General features: G+C 28.4%; 4 protein-coding genes, 1 long non-coding RNA gene and 1 pseudogene across 6 annotated transcripts; 2 read left to right on the top strand and 4 right to left on the bottom strand.

Annotated features, from left to right (window-relative positions):
• Window positions 1-401: 401 nt before the first annotated feature.
• LOC105249630 (synaptosomal-associated protein 29-like) lies at window positions 402-2,057 on the top strand. Its single transcript, XM_011255229.3, has 2 exons — window positions 402-811; window positions 1,044-2,057. The coding sequence occupies exons 1-2, from the start codon at window positions 548-550 to the stop codon at window positions 1,566-1,568; spliced, it is 789 nt and encodes a 262-aa protein (XP_011253531.2). The 5' UTR covers window positions 402-547; the 3' UTR covers window positions 1,569-2,057.
• Window positions 2,058-2,926: 869 nt separating this feature from the next.
• LOC112637254 lies at window positions 2,927-4,584 on the bottom strand. Its single transcript, XR_003122475.1, has 3 exons — window positions 4,485-4,584; window positions 3,883-3,976; window positions 2,927-2,962 (listed from the first exon to the last, which is right to left on the bottom strand). It is a non-coding gene; the product is annotated as an uncharacterized LOC112637254 (long non-coding RNA).
• Window positions 4,585-5,562: 978 nt separating this feature from the next.
• LOC112637737 lies at window positions 5,563-9,232 on the bottom strand (annotated as a pseudogene).
• Window positions 9,059-11,744, top strand: LOC105249688 (synaptosomal-associated protein 29-like). The gene is made up of 3 exons (XM_025408003.1): window positions 9,059-9,112; window positions 10,495-10,758; window positions 10,989-11,744. Exons 1-3 carry the CDS (start codon window positions 9,059-9,061, stop codon window positions 11,478-11,480), a joined length of 810 nt encoding a protein of 269 aa, XP_025263788.1. The 3' UTR covers window positions 11,481-11,744.
• Window positions 11,745-12,850: 1,106 nt separating this feature from the next.
• Window positions 12,851-18,391, bottom strand: LOC112637251. Of its 2 annotated transcripts, XM_025406512.1 has the most exons (6): window positions 18,191-18,388; window positions 17,326-17,500; window positions 16,523-16,737; window positions 15,900-16,034; window positions 14,102-14,265; window positions 12,851-12,886 (listed from the first exon to the last, which is right to left on the bottom strand). In XM_025406512.1, the coding sequence occupies exons 1-6, from the start codon at window positions 18,203-18,205 to the stop codon at window positions 12,883-12,885; spliced, it is 708 nt and encodes a 235-aa protein (XP_025262297.1). In that variant the 5' UTR covers window positions 18,206-18,388; the 3' UTR covers window positions 12,851-12,882. The 2 variants fall into 2 exon arrangements, with proteins under 2 accessions (XP_025262297.1, XP_025262299.1); XM_025406514.1 differs by lacking the exon at window positions 12,851-12,886 and having other exon boundaries at window positions 14,065-14,265; window positions 17,326-17,434; window positions 18,191-18,391.
• Window positions 18,392-19,233: 842 nt separating this feature from the next.
• Window positions 19,234-21,308, bottom strand: LOC105249631 (alpha-tocopherol transfer protein-like). The gene is made up of 3 exons (XM_011255230.3): window positions 20,870-21,308; window positions 20,186-20,549; window positions 19,234-19,872 (listed from the first exon to the last, which is right to left on the bottom strand). Exons 1-3 carry the CDS (start codon window positions 21,151-21,153, stop codon window positions 19,615-19,617), a joined length of 906 nt encoding a protein of 301 aa, XP_011253532.1. The 5' UTR covers window positions 21,154-21,308; the 3' UTR covers window positions 19,234-19,614.
• Between the last annotated feature and the right edge of the window lie 526 nt (window positions 21,309-21,834).

Below are 21,834 nucleotides of genomic sequence, written 5' to 3'. Positions count from 1 at the left end.
CTAGGTTAGATTTTGACAAGTTGCATTTTCGCAAAATATACATAAATGAAATATTGAAAATATATATACATTTATTTACAAAATTTATAAATTTTCAATATTTCACTTATGTATATTTTGTGAAAATGCAACTTATCAAAATCTAACCTAGCTTACCGATTTTTATTTCAGTGGTTGGCATCACTACTTAACTACTAGTTGAGCTAACTGGCCACTGTTGGAACGGGCCTAAATGGAAAGCACCCAATATTGCTCCTAGTTTACTAGACATTACTGACCAATCACAGCCATTCTTCTGGGAAGAATGTAATCATATATTCTTTAGAGAAATGGCTGCGATTGGTCAATGACATCTAGTAAATTACCCGACCACTCGCAAACGCTATAATATTACTTAGTGACACATACACACATACACACACACACATCATCATACATTATACAGTAATTGTCAGCAGCAAGTGTCGAGCGAAAGAACGGGTGTCGAAACATTGATAAATTTGTCGACGATATTTCGTGCGTAGTCGCGAAAAGTCGAATCGAATAAATGGCGAGTCATAATTATCTAAGCGATCCGAAGAATCCATTTTTCTCGTTGGAAGACGACGTGGACGATGAGACATTTCTGAGGAATGCGCCAGTCAGAGCTCTCCCCGCTGGACGTTATCAGAATTTTAACAATGACATAACGCAGAAACGTCAACAATTGCTTCAACGTAAAAAGGAGATTGAAGAACGCACGATACAGTCTTCGGAAAGGTCCGTCTCGCTTCTGAGAGACTCTGAACAAATTGGCGTTGCTACAGCCGAGGTAGTAATATACCGATCTATTCAATCGCGTCACAGTAGATAGCAAAACTGTTGATATACACAATTTATAATTACGCACAAGCCGTTTAATATATTCCTCTTTCACATGTAAACATTTATATTATAATGTGCGATAAATATAAAATTATTTTAATTTTACCGCAATGCGTTTTACATGACCAGGGACACACGTGATATACGATACGATATAATATATAAATTTCTATTTTCAGGAATTAATCAGACAAAGAGAACAATTGCAAAGAACGGAAAAGAGATTAGATGATATTAATAGCACGTTAAGATTTAGTCAGAAACATATACAAGGCATAAAAAGCGTCTTTGGCAGTTTGAAAAATTATCTCAGCGGTAAATCTTTGGATGCGCCAATACCGTCGACAAAATTATCAGAATCATCCAGTTCTGGGTCCATAACGTCTCCCGCACTGTCCAATACATTAGAACAAGTACAAAGTAACATTAGCAATTCGTATTCGTCTACAAAAATAAAAGAAAATTACAACGACAACAATCTTGAAGATGTTAGGCCTGCTGGCGACAGAGTAACCAAAGCTTTAGAGCATAATTTAAGTGAAATGAGTGGCTCATTAGCGAGACTAAAGCATTTGGCAATTGGTTTATCCGAAGAAATAGACTCGCAAAATGATCTGATTGATAATATTACCGATAAAACTGAAAGAGCGGATATTCTGTTACAACAGCAAAATAAAGACATGTTACATTTATTGAAGAAGTAAATTAGAAAACTGTCATATCACAGATTAATTGGTATTGTTAAATCTGGGGTGTATTTAAATTGTGCAATTATATTACGTGGCACATTTTATAAAATTTTTCAAAAGATGATTGCAATTTGTAAGATGATTGAATCTTTAAAATATAATATAATGATATAATAGTAGAGAATGATACATCATCCTTCATGGGGAAAGTATCCATTTTTTGATGATTGTTGATATTATATAAAAATACATGCAATATCTTTATACAATATACATAGAAATACAATGAAATGAATATGAAGGACTTTTCCAATCATTTCTCAAAATTTTGTAGTTTATTAAAATGAAAACTTTCTGTGATAAGTATCAATATGTAATAATCAAGTTCCAAATTTATTCTTTGGCTTGTTATCATGATTGATTCATGCGAAGACATGATTTTCAGGTATTTTATACATATGCACATTCATATTTTTATATAACAATGAAAAGTACAGTGAATCAGTGTTATTTTGATTATCTTTAATTTTTAATAAAATATCTATAATTATTGTTCATAAGTTATATAATGTTTACATGTGATTCATTCCTTTTTGTAAAGATATTCAAAATGCTCGATATGTAACTGACATGAATCTCAACAAATACTTTTCATACAGACATATGATTATTTGAGTATTTTATAGTTTACCAGTTTATATGTGCTGTATAAAAGATTATTTGTAATTGATTTTTGAATCAAACTGCAATAATATGCGATAGGATAGACAATAATTGTGTACAATTATAATCTGTCAATTTTTCAATATTATTTTTTTCTTTTTCGTTTTTTATATAGATATGCAAGATTATAGAGAATTGTGTGTAGGAGAAAATAAATTGTTGCATTAATATAAAAATGTATACATTTACGAATGAAATTATATTGTGATTGCCAAAATTATTTATTAAAAGTCCATACAATTTTTTTTTCTGCTATTCATTAAGCTAAGATGTTCAATACTTGCTAATCCTATAAAAATAAAACTTGAGAGTATTATTTTTATTTTCCTCTTTTGCTTAATTAAGTAATTGCATAATTTTGTTTAATTTTCATATTATTGTATATAACTGTAGTTTTTAAATTGCAATATAAAATTTATGCGGTTATGATAAAATAACTTTTTTTTTAACATTTACTTTTTTACTTTATTTTTAAAAAAATACAGTATACAGGTACAAGTATACAGATAAAATTTTATAACTGAAATTTTTTTTTATAATTGTGATGTAATTTGTATGGGCAATAGAGAAATGATAACAATAATAATAATAATAATAACAATTACACAGCAAATGAAGTATAAATAATTTCAGATTTCTTCCAGATATTTCAACCCATCGCCATAACTTATTTCATCGTTCTCTACCTAAAACATAATTAATTGGATTTTATCATATTTGTATAACTTAAAGATTTTATATATATATATATATATATATATATATATATATTTATATGTCGTGTGTATAATATCTAATAAATCAATTTTTTTATATTATGTGCATGATGCTTGTGCATGTACACATTTGTAAATGTATATTGTATGTGAGTGTGTATCTATATACATTACAAGCATGTACAGATATTGTGCATAATGCATAAAAAAATTAAGAAATATACATACGATACATTGATTTATTGAAGTAATTTTCTATTTATTTTTAATTATAATTTAAATATATATCAATTAACGGAAAAACATCCAGAGTCATATATGTATTTATATAATCTTGATATAAAAAAAAGGAATCTATTCATATTTGCGCCAAAGATGACACGTGACTAAAAATGACGAATCAGGCTGCGTTCCGATATTCACTGCCAGTACTGAGAATCTATAGTTTATGTCACACATATTATAGATTTTCATTACTGGCAGTGAATATCGGAACGCAGCTTCGGTATCTCTTTATTTTTAATTACGTGATGCTTTTGGCAGTGAAAATGCACTTTGAGCGTCAGTATGAAAAAAAGTCTTATTAATCAGAGATGATTTGGATAATTTTATATTTGAGTAAGTTTAATTTTAATCAGCATTTAAGTCGTTACAAAAAGTATATCTGTGCATTAATTGAAAATTTAAAAAAAATTAAAAATTATTTCAAAGTACTACTAACTTAAAGTTTATAGAAACTTAAAGTATAGCAATCACAAAAAGGTATACAGAGAGAGGAATGAGAGACCGGAACGGAGGGGGGGAGGAAGAAAAAGAGAAGAGAAAAAAAATAAATGTAAATTAATGCATTTAGATTTGTTATATTATTAAAAGGCTTAATTTTATTTTACCCATTTATACAGGTGCAGCCGTTGTTGTTCGTCTACAAGCTACTTTACGCTGTTCTTTCATCGGAAGCATTGGATTTCCTACACTCATCGTTACCTAGGAGAAAGAGTAAGTAATATAAGAGTATACACACACACATATGTTTTCTACTATAAGCATTTGCGTTAAATATTACGCGTTCAAATTTTATTCTAATTGTAGGATATATCAATACGTTTATATCATTCTTAATATTAAATATAAAAATATTTAATATTTAATATACACAATTTAATATTTTATACGTACTCGCACACATGCATTTATACAATTTAATATAAATTGAAATATTGAAGGATATAGGATGAGCACGCGTAAAATACATCGTTGAAAGTCATTCATTTCTCTACTGAATTTTTCCTCTTTTACAGAGACAATTTAAACAATAATTTATTATTATACATGAAGGGAATAAATTTAAAAGTTTCAAATACTTTTAATATAATTCATAAATTTCTTTCTTTGCGTATGCGTGTAAAAAATTTAATTTTACCAGAATTTTTGAAAAAATATGAAATGTGAGTTTTGTATTTTTACTTTTAAATTATGTATATTGAATTCTTACCACGATGCACAACACAAGAAAGCAGAATAGTTTGCTCAAGAAGCACTTCATTTTTCGTCAGAATACTCGCTCGAACTAAAGTCGTAACATAATATAACAGTCGTTTTTATATCACTACAATACGATTGTGTGTGTTGTATATCTTTCATCGAAAATTTTTTGTTTGCGCGATAACACTTCCGGTATTTAAAAGTAACAAGTTTTTAACGCTCTGTTCGCATTACTGCTTGCTCGTAATTATATAAACAGACTTCATACGAAAAAATTGCATGCCAAAGGAAAAAAATATAATAAATATAACAGTCATTAATGTGTGCAGCACATGTATTTATCTTACTATTGTTCTTATCTTGATTTAGGCGATAATGGGCAATATACAATACGTAATAATTGCAACAACATCATAATCACATGTTATAGTATTCAAAAATGATTCGTGTCAATAATCATTGATTTCCATTTATTAACAATTATGTGGAGAAGCACTTATATAATATTTAATTTTGTATGAAAGTAGAAATTTATAAAAAAATAATTGATAAGAAAATGATGTATTTATTTGCTGCTTGTGTGTATGTGCATATGTGTGTGATTTGCTGCAAATTTCTACCTCAGAGTCTAAAGAGAGAGGAATTTGCATAAAAACTCAATTTTTTGCTTGATTTTATAATTATTATTTTATTGTATTATATATTAGTATAACTATATGTTAGTTTTATTTTTCTTGTGTAATTTGTCACTTTTTTTAAATTTGTTTATAAATTCAACAATCGTTTCAAAGGTATTATAACAATACCTTAAGATTCTAAAGACTGTACAATCTTAAAATCAAGAGCAAGCACACATTATTTTGCTATGGATTAAAGATTAAAAATTTTTATTCGCGAGTTGGGCGAAAATATTTTTCTCCATTACTCGAACCAATTTAAGAAAATCATGATGAAAATGAGCATATGTATGATTATGATATTTATGATTATCTATAACATTAATACGCATTTCCGAGATGACATATTTCTTGTTATTAAAATATACATCACATGTGTCAACGTGATACCAACACATATACAAAACACTTTTAACATGTCTGATGATCATTTATGTCATTGACAACGGAAGTCGCTTCGTAAGCTAGTCGTTCAGCTTCTCTCTGCACGGCGACCGCTGCGTGTTGTTCCGCGATCTTATGGTACAATTCATTATGCTTGTCCTTCGCTCTTGCCACGCTGGCCGAGTCCTACGAAACAATTAAGTCGACCAACGGAAAAGAAAGATAAACAGAAATTATAAAAAAAAAAGGAAAAATTGTGCGAGCAATTTATTTAAATTATTCCAACTATTCTTCAAAGTATATTTAAATTCTTGGAAAATGCAAACATATTTTTCAGACACAAAAAAATAATTAAATCTTCTTTATTTTTCTCATCTCATTAATTTAAAAAAAACTGATACAATTACAATACAACAATTACATACATGAAGAGTCTGCAGTTGTTACAAAAATTCATTAAAATAAAATACAATTTTGATATAAATTATATACGAGATAAATTAAAGAGATAAAAAAAAGATTATAGAAAATTGTTTCTGTTTTTCCTAGGATGTTCTAATTTTAAAGTTTGCTTATGATTTAAATATTGGAGCCTCAGTATTTTGATGGATTATATATACATATATACATATATACATATATACATATATACATATATATATATATATATATATATATATACAGGGTCTACCAAAAGTGTGGAAACCCCTAAATATCTCGGAAAATATACGTTTTACAGAAAAGTGTTTCCAACAAAAGTTGTAGGGTTTAAGAAGATCTATATACTGATTCTATCAGTTTGACCTTGGATGGCGTCATCAAGGTCAGGTCAAGGTCACATTGACTTTTTTAAATGACACCCCCTACATTTGATTGCATATTCTTATAGCTTAATTCAAGAGCTTTCCAAAACACTATAATAATGTTCATTTTTATTAAGTACTTTGCGAGTTATGAGGGTTGAAATAATTTCTTAATTTTACATAAACCATAAATATCTAGTAAACCATTCATTTTTCGATTATCTTACCTTCATACTTTTATGTACAAATTAATGAGAGGAATCAATTGGTGTAAAGAAAACACATAGTTGTTTCTAAGAAAAAATATGTAATTTGCAATTAACAATTCCATATTTTTTCTTAAAAACAACTGTATGTTTTCTTTACACCAATTGATTCCTTTCATTATTTTGTACATAAAAGTATGAAGGTAAGATAATCGAAAAATGAATGGTTTACTAGATATTTTATGGTTTATGTAAAATTAAGAAATTATTTCAACCCTCATAACTCGCAAAGTACTTAATAAAAATGAACATTATTATAGTGTTTTGGAAAGCTCTTGAATTAAGCTATAAGAATATGCAATCAAATGTAGGGGGTGTCATTTAAAAAAGTCAATGTGACCTTGACCTGACCTTGACGACGCCATCCAAGGTCAAACTGATAGAATCAGTATATAGATCTTCTTAAACCTTACAACTTTTGTTGGAAACACTTTTCTGTAAAACGTATATTTTCCGAGATATTTAGGGGTTTCCACACTTTTGGTAGACCCTGTATATATATATATATAATCCATCAAAATACTGAGGCTCCAATATTTAAATCATAAGCAAACTTTAAAATTTATGTATATATATATATATATAATTTAATATATATATATATATATATATATATATATATATATATATATATATATATATATCGATGGATGTATAAAATAATTACCCGTGGCAAATTTGCTGAAACATTATGAGCGTTTGCTTCCGCGATTTTTTGATAAAGATGCATATATTTCTCCTTGGCCAATCTTACATCTTCTGAATCGGCAGGCTGAGCAAAAGTGTCATCAAAATTGATCAAAGCAGGATGAAATTCGATTTTATCAGCCTTATAGCCTCGACTGTTCGTACTTTGTGCTTTGGATCAACGTATGAATATGTTCCTGAAAAATCCGCGTATATTCGTTAAGATATCATAACTGCAAATTATTATTACAATCTTTTCTTTAATTATTATATTAGAGACTTCTCTCAGCCATTATTCAACGTTGAATCAATAATTAATTCGCGTTAATTAGAATTAATTTCTTGTTATAATTTATTTTTTCAAAAAAAATACCACAAAAAGAGAAGAAGAAAATGATGAAATAAATGTAAGATGTTTATGATTTATAAAATATCTGCTTTGTTATAATGTACAATTTCAATTTGTATAAGTGCTGCGTCTTTCAGTTTGCACTTGAATTAAAATCAAAAAATGAGTGATGGATCGATGAAGAATCGTAATATAATATAATGTATATATATATATATATATTATATATTATATATTATATATTATATATTATATACTATATATATAAGTATATATTATATACGTATACATATATTATAGCATGGGAATATAGTCTCCATATCTACGAATGAGCTAATTAAATGATTGAGACATTAAGAATCACTAAGGAATAAAAATATAGAGATCTATAATCTGTATTGTCCTCGGCACATTTTAATCAACAAAGAGCATACATTACGACTATAAACTGCGATTACCGTGAATAATTCCGTTTTCATCTCTAACTTCTTGATGGACGCGATCAATGTATCCTGGATATCGTCCCGCTTTATATTGGAAGCTGTACGGCTTTAATGTTGTCGTTGTCTGGTATTCCGATAAAATATGTAATACATCCGCCAAACAAATATTAACCAAGGCGATGACGGCTATCTATTCAACATCAATTTAACATATAATATAGTGATAATACGTCGATAATATTGCAGTTCTAATTGTGTAAATTTGCATCAATTTAACATATAATATAGTGATAATACGTCGATAATATTGCAGTTCTAATTGTGTAAATTTTTGTAGACATGCATCAAAGTTTAAAATTAAATTTAAGTCAAAATTTGTTTATATAATATTAATATATTCTTTATGTTCTATTAATTTTTATAAAAATAATTTTGGAAAAGTCTATTTCCAAAATTTTTTCATCAATTTTAGACATACATAAAACCCCACATACATAAAACTTCTTTGCTCGTCAAGCGACGGAACAACAAAAATTTTAATGATTTATTAAATTGCATTAAATTATAACGTGAACGAATAATATTTCATATATTATTCATTAGATTGTAAGAAATGTGGCAACGTAGCGAATACATATATCATTAAAATTCCAGGTAATAAATTGTGAAATCATCATCGCCTTCTTAACATGATAATTGCTACATCATTTCGCATATCGGGTCAGATAATGTTTTCTTTCATTTTAAATAATTTCTTTTTCATTGAGAAATTGTATTATTATCGCATTCAATCATACAATATACGTATAAAAAAATTTTTTATGTACAAGGAGAATATCTACGCATTAAATTCAAGGCGTGGAAAATTTGTCAAAAATATTTACTTATATTATTAATAAATCATAAATTTGTGCATACTTACGATTATGTATTTCATTATGGAACAAAAGTTGTTTATTTATTATTTATGGCTCGATGTGTTCACATGCGCATATTGCCGTTTACTGCGAAGATAGTTTGATGGTGAAAGTATTATAAGAATATCTGTCGAAAAGAAATCTCATAAAGATCTCCTCACATTATAATATGCAACTTTTATGTATTCAAACTCGACGCATAAAATGTGTGAAATGAAATAAAAGTTGTGAATAAATGTGAATATATGTATATACATATACATATTTCATATATATATGTATAATAGACTGATTTCGTTACTAGTTTACTAATTATTACAAGTTTCTTTTGTTAGTTTTTTTATTTTTATTCCTAATTTTGTTATGAAACTGAATAATGAAAAAGAGAATGCAAATTTTCAGCATTTATAAATAGAAATTATTTTTTTTCTTCGGATCAAATTTTGATATATCCGTTATGTTGATTAGATTTAAACAGCATAGTTATTATAATACATGCATTCTGTATACTATTTATTCGTTTGTCGCGATATAAGAATCACGATGTCACGATGTTTTATTGCATCGTGTAAAATGCATCGTGTATAGATGTGTTTTGTCGCATTTCAAACGAGATCAATTTATCGCAAACTATGCAGTTAGTAATATAAAACGTACAATAATACATATAAATGTCTGTTATATGCGTATTAAAGCAAGACATATTGAAAGGACAAAAGAAAAATGCTTTTAATACATGTAACTAAGAAAAGCATGCTTAAAAATTCTTTCCGTTGTAAAAAATTTTTTTATGTAATTGTGGCAAAGAAGGATCAATCTATCTAATCCTGTTTGAAAGTAGCAATCAATGAAAAAATTATCGACAGTTTTTATGTGGCAGGAAGGAAATTAAAAGTCTAGTGATTAAATCAACATGATTATCATAGGGAAGTATGATGACATAAGCACATGAAGATATAAGCAAATGAGAAATCTAATTGAAGTAATATTAAAATATTATGAATGTGATACAATATCAATTTTTTATAAGTGATACAATTTTACTTTGTGTGCAATGTGTCTATGTATTATATATGCTTAATTAACTTTTCAACGACTAATAACACGTGTTGTCATTATCACACTGCATTTAACGTTATTGAATTTTTGTAAATATTTAGTTTAACATTTAAATGTATTATTAGATTATTGCTTCTATTTTCGAACATTGGACTATCGAATTGAAAATAAAGTAAGATATCGTTGACGCTGTAATCTTTTACAACGGGAGATTTAGGCTTGGTTGTACCAACGTTATTTTAGCTTTAAGCGAGATTTAAATATATGTCTATCTTTATCTTTCATTCTAAATAAATAAAGACAGACATATAAGTTTCGCTTAAAGCTAAAATAATGTTGGTGCAACCTGGCCTTAATGATTATTATTCGATTAATCAATCTCGAGCTTCTTAAAGCTTCCTTCAACGCCAAATAAGTCCGTCTTTGCTTTGCCAGGTCGCAGCGCTTCATTATTTCAGCGATCCGAGGAATCCATTTTTCTCGTTAGAAAACGACGTGGACGATGAGACATTTCTGAGGAATGCGCCAGTCAGAGCTCTTCCCGCTGGACGTTATCAAAATTTTAACAATGACATAACGCAGAAACGTCAACAATTGCTTCAACGTAAAAAGGAGATTGAAGAACGCACGATACAGTCTTCGGAAAGGTCCGTCTCGCTTCTGAGAGACTCTGAACAAATTGGCGTAGCTACAGCCGAGGTACTAATATACCGGTCTATTATCGCGTCACTGTAGATAGCAAAACTGTTGATATACACAATTTATAATTACGCACAAGCCATTTAATATATTCCTCTTTCACATGTAAACATTTATATTATAATGTGCGATAAATATAAAATTATTTTAATTTTACCGCAATGCGTTTTACATGACCAGGGACACACGTGATATACGATACGATATAATATATAAATTTCTATTTTCAGAAATTAATCAGACAAAGAGAACAATTGCAAAGAACGGAAAAGAGATTAAATGATATTAATAGCACGTTAAGATTTAGTCAGAAACATATACAAGGCATAAAAAGCGTCTTTGGCAGTTTGAAAAATTATCTCAACGGTAAATCTTTGGATGCGTCAATACTGTCCACAAAATTATCAGAATCATCCAGTTCTGAGTCCATAACGTCTCCCGCACTGTCCAATACATTAGAACAAGTACAAAGTAACATTAGCAATTCGTATTCGCCTACAAAAATAAAAGAAAATTACAACGACAACAATCTTGAAGATGTTAGGCCTGCTGGCGACAGAGTAACCAAAGCTTTAGAGCAAAATTTAAGTGAAATAAGTGGCTCATTAGCGAGACTAAAGCATTTGGCAATTGGTTTATCCGAAGAAATAGACTCGCAAAATGATCTGATTGATAATATTATCGATAAAACTGAAAGAGCGGATATTCTGTTACAACAGTAAAATAAAGACATGTTACATTTATTGAAGAAATAAATTAGAAAACTGTCATATCACAGATTAATTTGTATTGTTAAATCTGGGATGTATTTAGGTCGTGCAATTATATTATGTGGCACATTTTATAAAATTTTTCAAAAGATGATTGCAATTTGTAAGATGATTGAATCTTTAAAATATAATATAATGATATAATAGTAGAGAATGATACATCATCCTTCATGGGGAAAGTATCTATTTTTTGATGATTGTTGATATTATTATATAAAAATACATGCAATATCTTTATACAATATACATAGAAATACAATTAATTGAATATGAAGGACTTTTCCAATCATTTCTCAAAATTTTGTAGTTTATTAAAATGAAAACTTTCTGGGTATCATAAGTATCAATATGTAATAATCAAGTTTCAAATTTATTCTTTGGCTTGTTATCATGATTGATTAATGCGAAAAGACACGATTTTCAGATATTTTATACTATATGCACATATTTTTACATAACAATGAAAATAGTAGTGAATTATTAGTGTTATTTTGATTATCTTTAATTTTTAATAAAATATCTATAATTATTGTGCATAAGTTATATAATGTTTATATGTAATTCATTCCTTTTTGTAAAGATATTCAAAATGCTCGATATGTAATTGACATGAATCTCAACAAATACTTTTCATACAGACATATGCTAATTTGAGTATTTTATAGTTTATATGTGCTGTATAAAAGATTATTTGTAATTGATTTATGAATCAAACTGCAATAATATGCGATAGGATAGACAATAATTGTGTACAGTTATAATCTGTCAATTTTTCAATATTATCTTTTTTTTCGTTTTTATATAGATACACAAGATTATAGAAAATTGTGTGTAGGAGAAAATATATTGTTGCATTAATATAAAAATGTATACATTTACGAATGAAATTATATTGTGATTGCCAAAATTATTTATTAAAAGTCCATACAATTTTTTTTTTCTGCTATTCATTAAGCTAAGATGTTCAATACTTGCTAATCTTATACAAATAAAACTTGAGAGTATTATTTTTATTTTCCTCTTTTGCTGAATGTAATTTTCAAGTCGCATGTTTAATTTTCATATTATTGTATATAACTATAGTTTTTAAATTGCAATATAAAATTTATGCGGTTGTGGTAAAATAACAACTTTTTTTAACATTTATTTTTATACTTTATTTTTAGAAAAATATACAGATAAAATTTTATACCAGAAATTTTTTTTTATAATTGTGATGTAATTTGTATGGGCAATAGAGAAACGATAACAATAATAATAATAATAATAACAATTACACAGCAAATGAAGTATAAATAATTTCAGGTTTCTTCCAGATCTTTCAACCCATCGCCATAACTTATTTCATCGTTCTCTACCTAAAACATAATTAATTGGATTTTATCATATTTGTGAACTTAAAGATTTTATATATATATATATATATATATATATATATATATATAAATTTATATTTCGTGTGCATAATATCAAATAAATCAATTTTTTTATATTATGTGCATGTACGTACTTGTAAATGTATATATATGTGTGTGTATCTATATACAATCATTACAAGCATGTACAGATATTGCGCATGATGCATAAAAAAATTAAGAAATATACATACGATACATTGATTTATTAAAGTAATTTTCTATTTAATTATTTTTAATTATAATTTAAATATATATCAATTAACGGAGAAATATCCAGAGTCATATATGTATTTATGTAATCTTGATGTAAGAAAAAAGGAATTTATTCATATTGGCGCCAAAGATGACACGTGACTAAAAATGACGAATCAGGCTGAGAATATAGTTTATGTCACGCATACTATAGATTTTCATTACTGGCAGTGAATATCGGAACGTTGCCTCGATTTCTTTATTTTTAATTACGTGATGCTTTTGGCGGTGAAAATGAGCTTCGAGTGGCAATATGAAAAAAAGTCTTATTAATCAGAGACGATTTGGACAATTTTGTACTCGAATAAGTTTAATTTTAATCAGCATTTAAGTCGTTACAAAAAGTATATCTGTGCATTAATTGAAAGCTAAAAAAACTAACAATTGAATAAGAAAATTGTAAAATGAAAGCATTTAATAATTGCGGTCTCTAATTAAATTTAGAAAAATTGATATGAATGAAATTGAATGTTTGAACACAAACCCAAATACGTAAAGTAAATTTGACTTCATTTAGCGCATTTAGCGTAAGTTACTTTTTTTACGGAAAAATTTTTTCAAAGTACTACTGACTTAAAGTTTATAGAAACTTAAAGTATAGCAACACAAAAAGATATACAAAGAGATACCGGAACGGAGGATTGGGGGGGAAAGAGAATACGTAAGTATACGTAAGTTGCATGTACGTTTTTCTCTGTTTTACTTTATGTCCACGACTACGACAGACGTAAACGCTAACATCTCGTTCTCTGCCATACAGAGAGAGGAATAAAAGATCGGGACGGAGGGAAGGGGGTGGAGAAAAAAAAGAGAAGAGGGAAAAAGTAAATGTAAATTAATGCATTTAGATTTGTTATATTATTAAAAGGCTTAATTTTATTTTATCCATTTATGCAGGTTTACGTTGCAGTCTCAGTAGTATTAGAAGAAGGGTCAGTGGGAGGAGAACCCGGTGGACCCGGAGGACCCGGAGGACCCCGATGACCTGGAGGACCTTCCCCGTGTTCCCAAGCTACGCTTTTATGTCCTATAATCCCAGAAGTTGGATTTCCTATGCTCATCGTTGCCTAGGAAAAAGAATAAGTAATATAAGAGTATATACACACCATACACACACACACATATTTTCTACTACAAGCATTTGCGTTAAATATTACGCGTTTAAATTTCATTCTAATTGTAGGATATATCAATACGTGGACATATATCGAGGAATTTACGTCATTCTTAATATTAAATATAAAAATATTTAATATTTAATATACACAATTTAATATTTTACACGTACTCGCACACATGCATTTATATAATTAAATATAAATTGAAAGATTGAAGGAAATAGGATGAGTACGCGTAAAATACATCCTTGAAAGTCGTTCATTTCTCTACTCAATTTTTTCTCTTTTACAGAGATAATCTAAACAATAATTTATTATTACACATGAAGGGAATAAATTTGTTTCACATACTTTGATATAATTCATAAATTCCTTTCTTTATGCATGCGTGTAAAAAATTTAATTTTACCAGAATTTTTGAAAAAATATGAAATGTGAGTTTTGTATTTTTACTTTTAAATTATATGTATTGAATTCTTACCACGATGCACAACACAAGAAAGCAGAATAGTTTGCTCAAGAAGCACTTCATTTTTCGTCAGGATATTCGCTCAAACTAATGTCGTACATAATATAACAGTGGTTTTTTATATCACTACAATACGATTGTGTGTGTTATATATCTTTCATCGAAAATTTTTTGTTTGCGCGATAACACTTCCGGCATTTAAAAGTAACAAGTTTTTAACGCTCTGTTCGCATTACTGCTTGCTCGTAATTATATAAACAGACTTCATACGAAAAAATTGCATGCCAAAGGAAAAAAATATAATAATTATAACAGTCATTAATGTGTGCAGCACATGTATTTATCTTACTATTGTTCTTATCTTGATTTAGGCGATAATGGGCAATATACAATACGTAATAATTGCAACAACATCATAATCACATGTTATAGTATTCAAAAATGATTCGTGTCAATAATCATTGATTTTCATTTATTAACAATTATGTGGAGAAGCACTTATATAATATTTAATTTTGTATGAAAGTAGAAATTTATAAAAAAATAATTGATAAGAAAATGATGTATTTATTTGCTGCTTGTGTGTATGTGCATATGTGTGTGATTTGCTGCAAATTTCTACCTCAGAGTCTAAAGAGAGAGGAATTTGCATAAAAACTCAATTTTTTGCTTGATTTTATAATTATTATTTTATTGTATTATATATTAGTATAACTATATGTTAGTTTTATTTTTCTTGTGTAATTTGTCACTTTTTTTAAATTTGTTTATAAATTCAACGATCGTTTCAAAGGTATTATAACAATACCTTAAGATTCTAAAGACTGTACAATCTTAAAATCAAGAGCAAGCACACATTATTTTGCTATGGATTAAAGATTAAAAATTTTTATTCACGAGTTGGGCGAAAATATTTTTCTCCATTACTCGAATCAATTTAAGAAAATCATGATGAAAATGAGCATATGTATGATTATGATATTTATGATTATCTATAACATTAATACGCATTTCCAAGATGACATATTTCTTGTTATTAAAATATACGTCACATGTGTCAACGTGATACCGACACATATACAAAACTCTTTTAACATGTGTGACGATCATTTACGTCATTGACAACGGAAGTCGCTTCGTAAGCTAGTCGTTCAGCTTCTCTCTGCACGGCGATCGCTGCGTGTTGTTCCGCGATCTTATGGTACAATTCATTATGCTTGTCCTTTGCTCTTGCCACGCTGGCCGAGTCCTGCGAAACAATTAAGTCGAGTAACGGAAAAGAAAGAAACTAAACAGAAATTATAAAAAAAAAGGAAAAATTGTGCGAGCAATTTATTTAATCTATTCCAACTATTCTTCAAAGTATATTTCAATTCTTGGAAAATGCAACCATATTTTTCAGACACAAAAAAATAATTAAATCTTCTTTATTTTTCTCATCTCATTAATTTAAAAAAAAACTGATACAATTACAATACAATACATGAAGAGTCTGCAATTGTTACAAAAATGCATTAAAATAAAATACAATTTTCTGATATAAATGATATAAGAAATAAATTAAAGAGATAAAAAAAAGATTATAGAAAATTGTTTCTTTTTTTCCTAAGAAGTTGTAATTTTAAAGTTTGCTTATGATTTAAAAATTGTAGCCTCAGTATTTTGATGGATTATATATATATATATATATATATATATATATATATATATATATCGATGGATGTATAAAATAATTACCCGTGGCAAATTTGCTGGAACGTTATGAGCGTTTGCTTCCGCGATTTTTTGATAAAGATGCATATGTTTTTCCTTGGCCAATCTTACAGCTTCTGAATCGGCAGGCTGAGCAAAATTGTCATCAAAATTGATCAAAGCAGGATGAAATCCGTTTTTATCAGCCTTATACTCGACTGTTCGTACTTTGTGCTTTGGATCAACGTATGAATATGTTCCTGAAAAATCCGCGTATATTCGTTAAGATATCATAACTGCAAATTATTATTACAATCTTTTGTTTAATTATTATATTAGAGACTCCTCCCAGCTATTATTCAACGTTGAATCAATCATTTATTCGTGTTAATTAGAATTAATTTCTTGTTATAATTTATTTTTTCAAAAAAAGTATGATGATGAAAGTATAATGATGAAATAAATGTAAGATGTTTATAATTTATAAAATATCTGCTTTGTTTTAATGTACAATTTCAATTTGTATAAGTGCTGCATCTTTCAGTTTGCACTTGAATTAAAAACCAAAAAATGAGTGATGGATCGATGAAGAATCGTAATATAATTAACGTATATATATTATATACTATATATTATATATTATATACTATATATATAAGTATATATTATATACGTATATATTATAGCATGGGAGTATAGTCTCTCTATCTATGAATGAGCTAATTAAATGATTGAGACATTAGGAATCACTAAGGAATAAAAATATAGAGATCTATAATCTGTATTGTCCTCGGCACATTTTAATCAACAAAGAGCATACATTACGACTATCACTAAACTGTGATTACCGTGAATAATTCCGTCCTCATCTCTAACTTCTTGATGGACGCGATCAATGTGTCCCGGGTATCGTCCCGCTTTATATTGGAAGCTGTACGGCTTTAATGTTGTCGTTGTCTGGTATTCCGGTAAAATATGTAATACATCCGCCAAACAAATATTAACCAAGGCGATGACGCCTATCTACAATTTAATATATAATATAGTGATAATACCTCGATAATATTGCAGTTCTAATTGTGTAAATTTTTGTAGACATACATCAAAGTTTTAAATTAAATTTAAAACAAAATTTGTTTATATAATATTAATATATTCTTTATGTTCTATTAATTTTTATAAAAATAATTTTGGAAAAGTCTATTTCTAAAATTTTTTCATCAATTTTAGATCCCACATACATAATACTTCTTTGCTCATCAAGCGACGGAACAACAAAAATTTTAATGATTTATTAAATTGTATTAAATTGTAACGTGAAACGAATAATATTTCATATATTATTCGTTAGATTTCAAGAAATGTGGCAACGTAGCGAATACATATATCATTAAAATTCCAGGTAATAAATTGTGAAATCATCATCGCCTTGATTCCAGGTAATAAATTGTGAAATCATCATCCCACCTTCTTAACATGATAATTGCTACATCATTTCACATATCGGGTCAGATAATGTTTTCTTTCATTTTAAATAATTTCTTTTTCATTGAAAAATTGTATTATTATCGCATTCAATCGTACAATGAAATATACGTATAAAAAATTTTTTATGTACAAGGAGAATATCTACGCATTAAATTCAAGGCGCGGAAAATTTGTCAAAAATATTTATTTATATTATTAATAAATCATAAATTTGTGCATACTTACGATTATGTATTTCATTATGGAACAAAATCAGAGTTGTTTATCTATTATTTATAGCTCGATGTGTTCACATGCGCGTATTGCCGTTTACTGCGAAGATAGTTCGATGGTGAAAGTATTATAAGAATCTCTGTCGAAAAGAAGTCTCGTAAAGGTCTCCTCACATTATAATATGCAACTTTTATGTATTCAAACTCGACGCATAAAATGTGTGAAATGAAATAAAAGTTGTGAATAAATGTGAATATATATATACATATATATATTTCATATATATATATGTATAATAGACTGATTTCGTTACTAGTTTACTAATTATTACAAGTTTCCTTTGTTAGTTTCTTTTTTTATTTTTATTCCTAATTTTACTATGAAACTGAATAATGAAAAAGAGAATGCAAATTTTCAGCATGTATAAATAGAAATTATTTTTTTTCTTCGGATCAAATTTTGGCTATATCCGTTATGTTGATTAGATTTAAACAGCATAGTTATTATAATACATGCATTCTATACTATTTATTCGTTTGTCACGATATAAGAATCACGATGTCACGATGTTTTATTAAAATGCATCGTATATAGATGTGTATTGTCGCATTTCAAACGAGATCAATTTATCGCACACTATGCAGTTAGTAATATAAAACGTACAATAATACATATAAATGTCTGTTATATGCGTATTAAAGCAAGATACATTGAAAGGACAAAAGAAAAATGCTTTTAATACATGTAACTAAGAAAAGCGTGCTTAAAAATTCTTTCCGATGTAAATAATTTTTTGATGTAATTGTGGCAAAAAAGGATCAATCTACCTAATCCTGTTTGAAAGTAGCAATCAATGAAAAAATTATCGACAATTTTTATGTGGCAGGAAGGAAATTAAAAGTCTAGTGATTAAATCAACATGATTATCATAGGGAACTATGATGACATAAACACATGGAGATATAAGCAAATGAGAAATCTAATTGAAGTATTAAAGTATTATTAATGTGATACAATATCAATTTTTTATAAGTGATACAATTTTACTTTGTGTGCAATAAGTCTATGTATTATATATGCTTAATTAACTTTTCAACGACTAATAACACGTGTTGTCATTATCACACTGCATTTAATGTTATTGAATTTTGGTAAATATTTAGTTAAACATTTAAATGTATTATTAGATTATTGCTTTTATTTTCGAACATTGGACTATCGAATTGAAAATAAAGTAAGATATCGTTGACGCTGTAATCTTTTACAGCGGGAGATTTAGGCTTGGTTGCACCAACGTTATTTTAGCTTTAAGCAAGATTTAAATATGTGTCTATCTTTATCTTTCATTCTAAATAAATAAAGATAGACATATATTTAAGTTTCGCTTAAAGCTAAAATAATGTTGCTGCAACCGGGCCTTAACGATCATTATTCGATTAATCAATCTCGAGCTTCTTAAAGCTTCCTTCAACTCCAAATAAGTCCGTCGCTGTCTTTGCCTTGCCAGGTCGCAGCGCTTCATTGACGCGATGATTAGCTTCGTCCTCTTGAAACCAAGCAGCGTGATCTCCTAATTTTTTTAGCTGTTTCTCATGTAACTCCTGTATCGGACCGGCTTGACCACCTGCTTCATTCGGAAAAACTTCGAGCGGTATAAATTTCTCCAAAGTGTCACTTGTAGTATGCATATGAAACTAGAATTTACACATAGTTATAATCAGAGTATATTCTTTTAATATTTGCGCTTTACTTTATTTTTTAATAACTAGAAGGAATATATCGCGAAAATGAAATATTTTTTATTTATGCAAAGTAAAAATACGATGCAAGTAGAATGCAATTTGTGCGGTGATGCATTTAATCGTACATTGTATGTATATTTAAAAAAAAACGCGCGTTCTCTGTCTAAAGGAATTTATGTATAACGAATAAAAACTTGTAATTTTGATTTCCCGTTTCTTTTAAATATGCGCAACAGATAAACGATTTATTTAATTTTAATCTTACCATATCCATCAATTGTTTTTTCATAAAGGGTCTCATCATATTCAGAATGACATCGATTACCGGAGAAGCGTTCATAAAATGGAAACCCTTCAGCCTGACGGGCAGGCCGTCTTGTAAATAGTAGAGGAATTTCTTGAGTCCCATAGGACTTAAACGGCCGACGTGGCCAAACGAAACGTTTTTCATGTCGAATATTATCACGTGGCCGCTGCAGGTGCCCTCCGTATAGAGCCACTGATCTATAGTCATATTTAACAATTTCATCGCGTCGTTGTAAACAAAATGCGACGAATCGCTATCCAGCAATCTTCCATAGATGATTTTGTGGCCGTCTTTAGTGGTTCCTTCCAAAACTTCATGCGTTCTATTGATAATTGGACTGTCTTAATTTTTACGAAATTTTTTACGAAATTTTTCTCCATGCGACATATATTTATATATGTAATATATACACTGAGAAAAAGTAATGTTGAATTAACAACATCAGTGTAATTGGAATTTATTTTATTAATTCAATAACATTATTAATCAAATCAATACATGGTGTATTAATTTGATTAAAAATGTTATTGAATTAATAAAATAAATTCCAATTACACTGATGTTGTTGGTTCAACATTATTTTTTTCTTAGTGTAGAGAATAATATAAAGAGAATAAAAATATGGTATATATATTTACTTACACAACAGTTGTAGCTTTTTTCAGCTCCTTATTGTTTATCAAATCTCGATTGCAAAAGAACTCGGGTACGTGACTTCTGACCGTAAAGAAGGTATCGATGGTGGTCTTTGTCGGCTCGAGTCGGTAATAATTGCTATGTAAAAATAACGCTAATTCGCTATCCGATACCTTTGGCAGATGAGGCTGTTTCTCGCACCATTCTCTCAACATTTGTACATCTGCTTCCTTCAATTCAGGATTTCTCTTTAGTTCTTCTTCGAACGGCACTGAATCTATCGACGTCATGATTCACACTTTCGTTTCTATATTCGTAGAAGCTGATACGACTATGTGTTATAACACAAGAGAAAGGTCTCCGCTCGAAAACTCGAAGAATACTAACCGAAATCTATATTGAGATACAGACTTTTTAAGCCGCAACTGGCAACGGAATGCGTGACAATTGGGTATAGTCTCGATAATATATAACATGTCATTCCCGCGATGAATAGTAGGAATACACATTGAAAATTCATATATATATCTTATTTGCATTAGATATCGTGAAGGAATGTCATCGAAGTAGTATGTATAGTAGTTTTGCCAAATGGAAAAATACGAAACTATCTAAAAACGTGTGTACGTAAACTTAAAATGATTTACATACGCATTTCTTATGTATTATGCGTAATAAAAAAGAAAGGTAAAAAACATATATATTGTGCATGTGTGCGATATTTATCACAATAATTAACGCTACTATTGCGCAACAATGTCGATAATTCATCATACGAATACCACTTGGAAAACATATACACGCGCAAAATTTTACATGCAATAATCATCTAGGATTTTTCATTATGCGCATGACTATGCATATTTTTAGAAGCGTGTTTCTCACAAAAGAAACGCACGTTTGGCAGCAAATCTTTTAGAATGACGTTAAGAAATATATACGAATATCATGTGAAAATAGTGTTTGTCATT

Source organism: Camponotus floridanus, unplaced genomic scaffold (assembly GCF_003227725.1).
Source record: "Camponotus floridanus strain SB8 unplaced genomic scaffold, Cflo_v7.5 scaffold1, whole genome shotgun sequence".
In the NCBI taxonomy this organism is placed as follows: Eukaryota; Metazoa; Arthropoda; class Insecta; order Hymenoptera; family Formicidae; genus Camponotus; species Camponotus floridanus.
This window is presented reverse-complemented; position numbering and strand designations above follow the sequence as displayed.